This window comes from Gavialis gangeticus, unplaced genomic scaffold (assembly GCF_001723915.1).
Source record: "Gavialis gangeticus isolate Ggan-Ray unplaced genomic scaffold, GavGan_comp1, whole genome shotgun sequence".
In the NCBI taxonomy this organism is placed as follows: domain Eukaryota; kingdom Metazoa; phylum Chordata; order Crocodylia; family Gavialidae; genus Gavialis; species Gavialis gangeticus.
Window position 1 is genome coordinate 45,933,257 of NW_017729004.1, and position 12,422 is coordinate 45,945,678.

Here is a 12,422-nt window from a genome sequence, read left to right on the forward strand (position 1 = left end):
GCATTTTTACAACTACATTGAATATGTGCTGAGTTGACAGTGAAGGTTTTGGGTGGATGAAAGAATAGCTTGTGCATTAGCCTTCTTGTCTTCACAATCATGGAAGCTGTCAGAAAGACTAATTTCCTAAGCAGAGGAAGACCAGTCAAATGGAGAGCCCTAAAGATAGAATTCAGTTACATTTACTGGAAGGGGATCTATGAGGAATCCAACACTATATAGATACTTCAAATGACCTAGCTTTGAAAATAATTATTTTTTATTTAAAAGAACTGTTCCTTTTCATTTTTCCTTCTACCCAGCACAGTTATTTCTTGACTTATGAGGTGAGGCAGAAGGAACAGGGATTATTTAGTCAAGAGAAGAGAAGACTGAGAAGGGATTTAAAAGCAGTCTTCAACTACCTGAAGGGTAGTTCCAAAAGAGGATGGAGCTAGATTGTTCTCAGTGATGGCCGACGAAAGAACAAGGAGCAACAGTTTCAAGTTGCTGCAAGGGAAGTTTAAGTTACATATCAAGAAAAACTCTCTCACTTAGATGGTAGTAAAACACTGGAATATGTTACCCAGAGAGGCTGTGGAATCTACATCCTAAGAAGTTTTTAAGACCTGACAAGACAAAGCCTTGGCTGGGATGATCTAGCTAGGGCTGGTCCTGCTTTGAGCAGGGGGCTGGACTGGATGACCGCCTGAGGTCCCTTCCAGCCCTAACGTTCTATGATTCTCTGGCTTCTTATGCTTGTTCTGTTTTCAAAATAAATAATTTTGGTGTCTGTCTCCTTACTGGTTGCCTGTGAAAGGAGTGATTTTTGGGCAGATGATATTCCAGGCTAACTCTCTCCACAGAGAGGGGAACCTATAATTTCTTCTTTCATAACTCAAATGTGAGTTGTCATTTGGGCCAGTGGGGATCTCTCACTGCAGCTGCAGAGTCCAGTTAAAGGACAGAGAAACTGAGATTCTGGGATAGGAAACTCTCACAGGTAACCTCTGTCTGTTCTTTGGGTTGAGTGGCAGCATAGTGGGAAGAAACTCGGGGTTCAGGGAATCCCCCGTGAATGGGTTTGTGACAATATAGCCTTCTCTAGTTTGCATACTTCCTGAGACTCTGACACTAGGTACAGACATTCAGAAATCCCAAGGCAGATTTAAACTAACTCACGCTGTTTTCTCTAAGTGGACTAGATTAGTTTGTAAATGAACACATTCACCCTTTGGTGGCTCATAAATATTATGAACATTTTCCATTAAACTTAATTATTTCCCTCTGTGGTTTGCTTGGTGAATGTGTGGCGACTAAACTGAGTAAACTTCGAGTAAAAAGGTTATGGCCAAGTTACTGCTCATGAACGAAAACAGTTCTAATCAAAGGCAGCTTATAAGCAAAGTTACATGATGAAAATATTATATCACCACATACATATTATACATACCTAATATTCTCTATTTTTTTCACACACAAACTAAATAGGAGAAAATTTTTAAAAAAGCAAAATCTAGACTACATTTTCAAATCCTCCAAAAGTTAAGAAAAACAGGAAAAAGAGAGAGAGAGACAGAGAGAAGTGAAAGGATTTATCTGGAACAAAAATATCATACAAATCTCTGTGGACTGTCAGACTTTTTAGGATTTATTATCCAGATCTGACTCCTGCCATAGGGACTGGATAAAACACAAGAAGAAAGGAGTGGGGAAAAAGAGTACATTATGACGTAATGTGCTATAAACATTGTGGGTTTTTTTGCAAAATTCTGTAAACCAGTGGTACACGCACTTTTGGCCTTGCAGGCCAGATGAATAGTGTGGGGCTGGTCTGCAAGCCAAATCAAGTCCTGCACTGTCCTCATGCACTGGAATAGGGCTCCAGTGCTCCATGCCATCTCCACCCAGTCGGGATTGGGCTCCAGATCAGGCCCCATGCTGCCCTGCATGTACAATCTAGTGAGTGGAGCCATGGCCCATGGGGCTTCTCACAAGATCCATGAGGAACCCACGGGGAGATGACACAGCTCCAGGGATCAGATCTGGCCTGCAGGCTGTGGGTGGAGCATCCCTGCTCTAGACTAAGTCTTTCTGATAAAAGATACCATATAAATAAAGGGGCTATTATTATCAATAATTTTCTTATTACCAAATATTCTTTAAACCGGTTCTCTGGACAGTATATTTTAGTAAATCAATTCAGTTCACTTACAACAAACTGTTGGATCTTCATCGCTTCCATCAGAGCAGTCCAAATGATAATCACAGGCTGATTCACTGGCAAGACATTGGCCGTTAGCACAGATGAACTTCCCTGAAGAGCAGAGCCCTGGTGACTGTGGCCTTGCAGAGTCTGAGAACTGGAGGTTATCCACACAGATATAACCTGTCCTGCTCTGGATAGTTCCTATAAATGCAAGCTGTGAGAATTGTTATTCTAAAATATTAGCATAAACCAACTAACTGAAAAAGAAAAATGTGTTTTTTTTTCATAAAATGTTAAAAAGCTATTTCACAAGTAACTAGGTAGGTTTCTATTATAAGATCCTACTTTCATCTGCTTAGAACTTTGCTAAACAAACTGTTTTGTCTGGAAAATCCTGTGCTTAGGCTGACTGATCTGAACATTTCAGCCAACATGTTTCTGAATGAAGGTAAGAAAAAATATGGGGTTTTGCCTGTGTAAAAAATATATTTACTTTACTTTGAAGCTACAGTGCCACCCTGATTTTGAGAAAGGATTTAAAATATAGTTTGAGGGTCATGCAGGTAAAGGGGATATGCATTTTACTTTCCCAGTGAAATTTTGGCCTAATCTGCCAAAGTTATAAACCTTAAAAAAAACTAACCCAAATCCCAACCCCGTCCCCAAGAAAACAAAACAAAACAAAACCAAACAAAAAATTCCCAGCTCACTGTACAGACAGGCATGTCAGATTTTGGCATCTCTGTTCCCTGAAGAGTCTGTCAATGCTGCATGATTCATCCCCTCCCAACATCTGCTTGTTAAAAAGGCAGAGCATATTCTATCCCAGGACTTAAACAAAACTTTTGTGGCCCTATAGGCCACCCTGGTGCTGAATTCTAGAACACAGTCACATATATCAGTCCATTAAAGTCATATATATTAGATCTGAACCAGTTTCCAATCATTTTTACTGGTTTATGTGTAATTTCTGTCCCTAACCCCTGAGAACATGGAATTGGGCTAAGGATTGAACCTCAGCTGTCCTTTACTATTTAATAAATAGCTATGAAATGTGTCCTCCTCTTCCATTAGCAAGAGGTGGACATGCAAAATGAAACCTGCTACTCCATTAGTTGAAGTGGTAGAGGCCTATGCTGAAATAATGTGTAATCAATTAAAAGATTAATCACCCCATGAGCAAAAACTAACCAGGTTATGGTTACACAAGAAATTCTGAGATTTCCAAACTTTTGAGGAAAGCTCAACATTTGCAGGGTTTTTGTTTGTTTGTTTGTTTGTCTGGGGGAAAGGTGAGCAAATGCTATAGAGAATAAGACTCACATCACAGTCTTCATTCATCCTTATACCAGCTTTGCTATGTTACAGTTGTTTATTTCCATACAATTCATGTGGTATATCCATGTAATTAATCATTAGAATTTATTCGTTTTAATTCAGCAAAAGAACTTTCAAATTCTATATTGGTCCAAGTCTCTCTCTCCTCAGCTTTGGTTGTGTTGTTTGTTTTTAATTGACAAAGCACACAAATTTACCTTATGTACAAAACTGCCAGAAAACAAATATTTGTACATCAAATTTCATGAAGAGAGATGAAATAATTCAATTAAAAACTAATGACTGAGAAATTCTCCTTTGTAGCAAAAGACTCAAAAACACTATCTCCTGTCACTGATGCCAATATATATCATTCCACTAAAGTCACATACATAATTCATATCATTCCACCAAGTTACCCTTATGTTAAAGTTAGCTATGCAGTATGTCAGAGGAGAGCCATGTCCAAGGTGACTAATGTATGGGGATATAGCTTTTCTGGTAAATAAAGCTGGAGGCTGCAAGGTATGAATAGTTAGACTGTTTTTGAGGCACTATCCTTAAGTGCAACAATCAATTAAAAAGCAGAGAGTCATTCATAATAAACATGGCTTCAGTAAGTACCTACATTTCCTACAAAGCCTTATAAAAATCATTAAGGTTATATATTTTCAAACAACCCGCTCATGCCTTTTTCATGCATACCTTTGTTTTTTTCAGATCTGCTGGTACCCGCACATCAGCTCTGACCCATTCCTTGTTAGTTGATGTATGAGTCTCCCACAGCACTTGTTCCTCCTGTCAGATGTAGAATAAAATGTTACAAAGCAATTGTTGATCTCTCTATAAATTATCCAAGTTAATTTTGTCTTTAAACTCTTTCTGCCATGACCTGGACACCCCCTCCTCCTTATTCCTTTATGTGAGGAAATATGACTATACCTATTCATTGTAATCTTACATTACTTTTACAGTGTGGACTCCAGGGGAGACAGGGAAGGGGAAGGTAAGATATATATTTATTGTGATTAAACTAGTTAATTACCTAATTACCAAGAGGGTGATTTGGTAGCAGTAAAATTAATTGGTACTCAAATTACCTTTGTTTCTGCTGGACTTTCTCAGAACACAGTGAGATGTTTCTGAAAAGTATTATGGGCCTGATTCTGCTCTAATTGAAATCAAGGACAAAAAATCCTATCAACAGTAGTGACAGCAGGACTGGGTCCCTCTGCATTAGGGCATTTAACAACTAGCAAAATGAAGGATAATCAAAAGACTGTACTGAAAACTGAGGTCCCTTTCTATCCAGAGGACAACTAAGGTTTAGGAAGGTAACAGAGAAAGCTCTCCCCTGCCACACTTCTGCAATGTGCTCAAGTGACCAGTTTCCATTCCCACTGTGCTGAGAATGACAACTGGAATATTCATTGTGCTTAGACATTATGCGAGCTACCCTGAAAACAATCTCAGGATCAGTCTGCTGCTAATTGCAAGCATAACTGAAAAATAAAGAGTCCAGTTAAACAAAAGAAAAGCACAAACTGGAATTTGCCAAAATAAAGAAAAAAAATCCGTCTGAGGATTGAGCAGAAGTAACAGAATGGAAAATATATGAATAATATGTTTTAACTCCTTATAGATCCTCATCTGGAATACTGAGTATGGTATTGGTTATTCCATCACCAGAAAGGATATTGCAGAGTTGTTGAAGGTTTAAAGGAGGATATACAGAATATTTGAGGCATGAGAAAGCTCTCATATAAAAAGATTTAATCTGTTTACCTTAGAGATGAGATGAATAAAAGAGGGTATGCTAGAAGTATATGAAATGAATGGTATGCACAGAAGGTCAGCTAGTAACTTCTCCAAATATTATAAAACAAGAGAAGGGGATTTTTTTGGATTAGATGGTCCATAAAGCCTGATCCAGTATGGCAGTCCCTATTTTCCCAAATGTTTGGGTTAGTTTTTTTTATACACTTGGATTTGCATACCAGCTGTAAACCAGTGAATTGTTATTTAACCCCTTGAGCCAAATGTATTTATTCACAGCATTGAAAAGCTAAATACAGTGCATTCTTCATTAAACTCAGAGGCAAAACATCAGTCTGAAAAACTCAAGATGAAATGAGGCCAAAACCTCACTTCTGAATTCTGTGGGAAGTGAGGTCTTGGATTTGGTGGTTCATATTTAATATACAATATACATAATCTTAGAAATAATAGCAAGTAGTGATTTGCAACACTGGCATAAAATGTATGTACTTCTCTTCTTGTTCACATCTTAGTAGGTTTGAAAAAAATGTTTCCCATCATTTGGAAATGGCCCGTCTTGCATATGCACAGCTAGTGTAGTATCATTCTGCAAAATAATGCATGCTCCAAAATATACATAAAAATGGTATTTGGCCACAATAGCCAGCTACATGATGTACAACATGAATATGTACTGTGACCCATACAGCACAGCAGGCAACACCAGGCCATAATTTCAATTACTGCAGTGACAAGCATTTGGCTTTCTGAAAAATTAGGGTAATTTTATCTAATGTTTTCTGTAAATTCTGTGTTACTCAGAAGTTCAGTTTGCTTGATTGGAGTCATCTGACAATAATATCCTTTTTCATCTCACAAACTTCTTTAGGCAGCAATCTCCCATGAACCTCCTTCTTCCCAATTTATATTAATTAACAAGATACACCGGAAGACACTATATCATTCTGTATGTTTGCCAGCATGCAGCACTATCACAGTGTCTGCTTTTATTACAAATACCTTGAATATATCAATTTAGTTATAATTAAAGACTGGTCCATACAACAGATCTTACCACTAGCTTTTATAATATTCCTTCTAATGGTCCAATACTACTGTATCTTTCAAGACTAGAATTTATTTATCTGCAGTTGATTGGGAACCTGTACTATTTTTGCCTGGCTTAATCCTTCTTCCTGTAACACATTCTTTTTCTTTTACTCCTCTCCCCAGTCTCCCCTAAGAATGTCCTATGTGTCCTTCTTCCAGCAACTCCTTGCTCTGGATTTATCATAGCAATGTAGGATTGGATGGTGGCTGAAATTGCTGTTGCTTAACCTTCGTAGTGTTGTACTAGTCTTATCCATAGAAAAATGTAGTAGAGAGTTACATGGGGGCACTACTTCTATTGCCCTTATTGTGCTGCACTTCCTTCCAGGAGTAATTTCTATAAATGAAAGTGACCCAAACTAGTAGGATGTCCATTTTTCTTTTCTTCCAATGCTTTTCAGACATTCCAGCAGTTGGAAGACATAAACCATAACTTAAACTATTTCTTTCCAACTTCATTTATAAAACTAAAAAACACTTATTATTTCTGACACTTCTTTACAGGTGCATTCAGAAGTACTACTGTCTGACTGCAATTACCATTTTTTCCTGCTTTTTTCATCTCAGTGAATAATTTGCAACAAATGGTTGTTTTTCCCCATAATAACTAATAGATCACCCTTGCCCTGCTCCTGCAGGGGAATGCTAATTTTACTGAACATTTAATGTCTGTGAATGCAAAGAGGACTCTACATATAAATTTAGAAGATATCTTCTACTGTCTTCTCACCGACTGTTTGTTAGACCTTATTAAAAACCAAAATGAGATACAAGAGAAAGAAAAGGTAAAGTAATGGGTAAGGTTAACAAATAAAAGGTGATACAGAAAAGCCTGAAATGCATGATTTTTTTTTTTGCTTCAGAATTCACAAAAAAGATTATTTATGCACAGAGTCAACACAATATTATTAGAAGGAGGGATGGGGACACAGAGGGAAAAAAGGAAAGAACAGGTAACAGATAGTGACCAACTATGCTGTTATCCAGAGTCCCTAAAACAGAACTTTTGTCACAGATTCAGAAAACTGGGCTTCAGTTGGCTGACTTCAACAAACTTCCCCAGAGCAAAAAGAAGCTTTCTGCTGCATCAGCAGATAAAGCACGATACTGCTTGGTACTGGAGACCATGATTGCACCATTTCTGGTTTAGGTAATATTCCTGGCCCACCTCCTGATTTAGAAGCAGTATACTTGTGTTCTTGCTGACTTGCTCCTGGGCTATTTATCTTTGTTCTCAAGAAAGCTAATTAGCTTCCCTGCAGCACCATATTAAGGCAGTCACATGAGACAGATACAGAAGTGTTGAATACTTCTGGCCTGTGGAGTGCCTAGGCTCCAAATAGGTTGTCAATGGATATTTAGATGTGTTGGATAGATTCAGATCAGCCAGGTTTGATACAATCTTTTCTGGAGTACCTAAAACTAGCCCAAACCATCTCTGAACCACTGGGGATTATTTTCAAGAACTAAAAGGAGTACAGCAGAGATCCTAGAGAACTAGGCTCAGAGAAGGGCAAACATTACATCTACTTTAACAAAGAAAAAGGAGGAAGAGAGGGCGGAGACCTGGGAATTATAGACTGGTCAGCATACATTCTAAATTAAGGAAGATACTGGAGCTAACTCTTAAGCAACACATTTGTAAACACCTACATTAAAATAAGGTGACAACAAACAGGCAATATGGGTTTTTTAATAACAAATAATTTCTAATTTCTTCATTAGGGTACTGGCTTAGTGAATGGGGGAAGCAGTGAATTTGACTAATCTCAACTTCCATAAGGTTTTTCACAATGTTTCACATGACATTGTTATAACCAAACTGAAGAAAAATAGCTTAGATTAAATTACTATAACATGGATATACAACTGAAAGAAAACTATACTTAAATGGTAGTTACCAGTATTTTCTGTCAAATTGGTTGTATTAAATGGGATTTTGCAAAGGACTGTCCCTGGTCTAATACAATTCAATATTTTCATAAACAACTTGGCTGATGGAAGAGAGATATACTTATAAAAAATGTGGATGACACCAAGTTGGGAAGGAATGCATGCACTTCAGAGGGCAGGATTAGAATTCAACATCATCTTAAAAGATTGTAGAAATGGTTTGAAATCAATACAATAAAAATCAATAAAGTACTCCACATAGGAAGCAAAAATCAAATGCATAAATATAAACTTAGGTATAACTGACTAAGCAGCAGTCCTAAAGGAAAAAATATAGAGGTTAGAGTAGGCTGCAAGCTATTGTAGAGGCAAAAATATGATGCTTTCATTGCAAAAAACCCAAATGTCACTCTAAGCAAAATCAAGAAAAGGATCAGGCAAGACATGTCCATGAGACATAATTATTCTACTATACTTGTGATGGCAAGACTTCAGTGGTAGTACTATGATTAGTATGGGCACCGCACTTTCAAGTGCAAACAGGCATTCATGGGACCCAGTTTATATGCTGCATACTAAATGCATATGCAGCACTTTCAATTTCCACTCAATTCTCCTAATTTTCATAGGGCAAAGACTTCATCTTTTATTTCTGGGGATACAATTCCTACAATGAAAAAACTCATTGTGTTGGGGGGAAGATTTCTAGGTTCTCTTCCTGACCTGGTTGGTTTTTGTGTGATCACTAGAAGTAAAGCAGTTGGGCCAGATCCCAATAGGTTTTTAGGCACCTAAAAGGGATTAGATGGAATATAGCTGCCTAGAGTCACCAGAATCAATCACAACTGACCACTCTTAGGCTAGAATCACTAGGTATCTTCATTTTGGCCTGAAAAGTTATCCAGGCCCCTTGTTATTCCTACAGGAACTTGCCTGAAATTTCACATCAAACAAGAGTCATCAGATGGGATCTATTTTCAGCTTCTAAATTTGGGCCATTTTGAAAATGATTCAGAGACCACAGGTTCCACTTTCCATTTCAAACATATCAAGTCCACCAGCCTCATTTCTCCTCTTATGCTGTTACCAAAAACTGGGTAACACTTTCCCCATCACTTCTGGAGAAAAATATAATTTAGCAGGTCATTTTGAATGTTGCTCCATAGTTCAGCAGCTCTATTACTTTCTGCATTTAGAACTTTTAATATTTTCTAGTGGACCTGCAGTTCAATTTATGGCCGACTTTGAAGATGCACACTTTTTCCATTTTAAGCTTAATGGCTGAATAGCAAGAGGTACAAGAGCTGGAGAGCCTTCTCGACTAGCTTTAGATTAGAAAACAAATATTAAATGTGAGGCAGGGAGCTTCCACACTGAAGCTGATGTATTTGAAAGGGACTTTATGCAATGTTTTGCACTGTGATTATTGCTCTTGGCATCTCCAACTAAACTCATATACAGTAATTACATTTTGACTGTAACGAGAGTGCAGTAATTACAACATCAAAAGGATAAGATACATTGTGTAAACAAAGCATGACAAATTGATATGGGAAGTATCAAGAAAGTTACTTTGATGCATATCAATTAACTTATCAATTCATTAGATTAATTTCCCTATGTTCTGAGGATTCAGTTTTTCCTCCTGCTATCCACATCCCCCCACCCCTTTAAGTGGCAAGAAAAGAAGGCATATTAAACTGCTTAAAATAACCAAGCTTCAATCCAGCAGAACACTGAAACATGCATAATTTTAAGCACATGAGTAGATTTCACTGACGTCAAGATCTCCTGTTGGGTCTTTCACAGACAGTGCTATCAAAATGAACACAAATGGGAATGGGGAACCACAGCATCTGGTGTCTAGTGTTACCAGAAAGAGGTTTCTCCAAGTTCTGGTCAGGAACACCAAATGCCTAGAGTTCTAGGATTCAACACTGAAAAAGATAATTATTGTAATTCCTATTTGACAGATGGGCATATACCCAAGGCTCCACAATTGATTAGAGGTGGAGCTAAGATTAATATCCAACAGTTTGTGCTATCAATTCCAACACCACTGAACAATACTGTCCCCATGGGCTAGGTACAGAGAGTCAAAGAGCCTGAGGCTGAATCAATTTAGTTTTTGCATGTTAGTCTAAAATGCACAGATTAAGTAAAAACAAAAGTGAACAGACATTTATCTTTGATTCAGAAAATGCAGCCATATACTTGCAGTGGCTCAGGCCAAAAGCCAGGGGGAGCTAGAGTATGGCTCTGTGTTCATTTTCTCCTTGAGCTGCCCCCCAGGTCTCTGGGATATGCAGTTCAGAATGACAATAGCAGGACTCTGCAGGGTTGTTCATCACTTTCCCTTCCTGCTTTCAGGTGCCTCTGGAATTTGTAGTCCACAGTTGCATCCAGCAATAAGTTTGAGCAGGGGAAAGGGCATTTAACTCCCCTTCCTGCCCCCAGACTCCAGCTGGGGTTTGCCGGGGAGGGGGGGGGGAGGAAGCAGTCCCCCCCCACCCTGCAGACTGGGCTTGTCTCCAGCTGGGCTTGTCACCCCACCCCCTTGTCAGCCAGCCCTCCCTGCCCCAGCTAGGGAACAGAAGGGTGGGGCCAGCCCTGCTCTCTGAAGCAGAGAACACAGCCTAGCCCAGGGCTGCAAAGCATGCTGGGGGACTGTGATTTAACTTGAACCAGGAAGATGTCTGGGACAGAAGTGTCATAAACTGGTTTGACCCAAATCAGTTAAGTCTGATAGTACATTCAACCAGGTTTATTTTAAACCAGTTTCAGCCATTTTGAAATTGGTTTATGTGTATTGAACTTCTATTCTGTTACAGGTTTAAACCAGTTTCTGATCACTTAAACCAATTTGTGTGTAAATTCTGTCCCTAGCCCTGAAGTATTTGATGTTTAAGCATAGCAAATTAAAGCTAGTTACCTCATGTGTCTGTACATGAATGCATGGAGCCTGGGAAACAAGCAGGAAGAATTGGAAGTCCTTGCACAGTCATAGAACCATGATGCAATTGGAATAACATAAACTTAGCGGGATAGCTCACATGACTGCAGCACTGTCATCAATGGGTATAAACTGCTCACAAAGGACAGGCAAGGGAAAAGAGGAAAATAGGGGTTGCATTGTATGTAAAAGAGCTCCATGATTGCTCAGAGCTCCAGTATGGAGACAGACCTATTGGAAGTCTCTGGGTTAGGGTCAGCGGGGCCCCCCCCCCCCCTCCTCCCCTCGTCCGCCTCCCCTGTCGCCCCCCAGACCAGGAGGATAAGGTAGATAAGGCTTTCTTCAAACAGCTAGCAGAAGTTTCCAAATCACAGGCCCCAGTTCTCATGACCATGAGATGACTGACCATGAGACGACTGAGTGCAGGATTCTGAGGAACAAAAGGAAGGAGAACAGCAGAGTAAGAACCCTGCACTTCAGAAAAACAGACTTTGACTCCATCAAGGAACTGATAGGCAGGAACCCTTGGGAGGCCAGTCTGATGGAGAAACGAGGCCAGAAGTGTTGGCTGTATTTTAAAGAAGCCTTACTGAGGACCCAAAACAAACCATCCCACACAGAAAGACTAGCAAGTGTGGCAGAAGACCAGCTTGGCTTAGCAGGGAACTCTTCAGTGAGCTAAAACACAAAAAGGAAGCTTACAAGAAGTGGAAACTTGGATAAATGACTAGACAGGAGTATAAGAGTATTGCTTGGGCATGCAGGGATGAAGCCAGGGAGGACTATACTGCAGTTGCTCGGGGATGCAGGGGACAGTCAGGAAGGCCAAGGCAGAGATGGAACTGGGACTACCCGGATCAAGGACAACAAGAAGTAATTTTTTAAATACATAGGCAAAAAAAAGGTACCGGGTAACGGGGGGCCCCTGCAAGACACGCTAGGAAATTTGGTCCTCACACCAAATGACAAAGCTAACCTATTTAGCAACTTCTTTGCCTCCATTTTCCTGAGCAGGGACCAGATCAGTCCCCCCCACTGGACCCCCCTCAGGCCCCAGGGGAGGCACACCTAGGCCAAGGGTCAGTGAGAATATAGTCAGGGAACTTCTGGAGGGACTGGATGTATTTAAATCAGCTGGTCTGGATGTTCTCCACCCCAGAGTGCTGAGGGAATTAACTGAGGTCATTGCGGGACCCCTGGCAC

The 12,422-nt window shown here is 39.6% G+C and overlaps 1 protein-coding gene across 1 annotated transcript in view; it reads right to left on the reverse strand.

Moving 5' to 3' along the window:
- MALRD1 (MAM and LDL receptor class A domain containing 1) overlaps positions 1 to 12,422 on the reverse strand; it is a 631,029-nt gene that overhangs the window by 570,962 nt on the left and 47,645 nt on the right. The window contains exons 9-10 of the mRNA XM_019507962.1: positions 4,211 to 4,303; positions 2,195 to 2,402 (exon numbers count right to left, since the gene is read on the reverse strand). Coding sequence (XP_019363507.1) covers positions 2,195 to 2,402; positions 4,211 to 4,303 — 301 coding nt within the window. The remainder of the gene's footprint in view (positions 1 to 2,194; positions 2,403 to 4,210; positions 4,304 to 12,422) is intronic.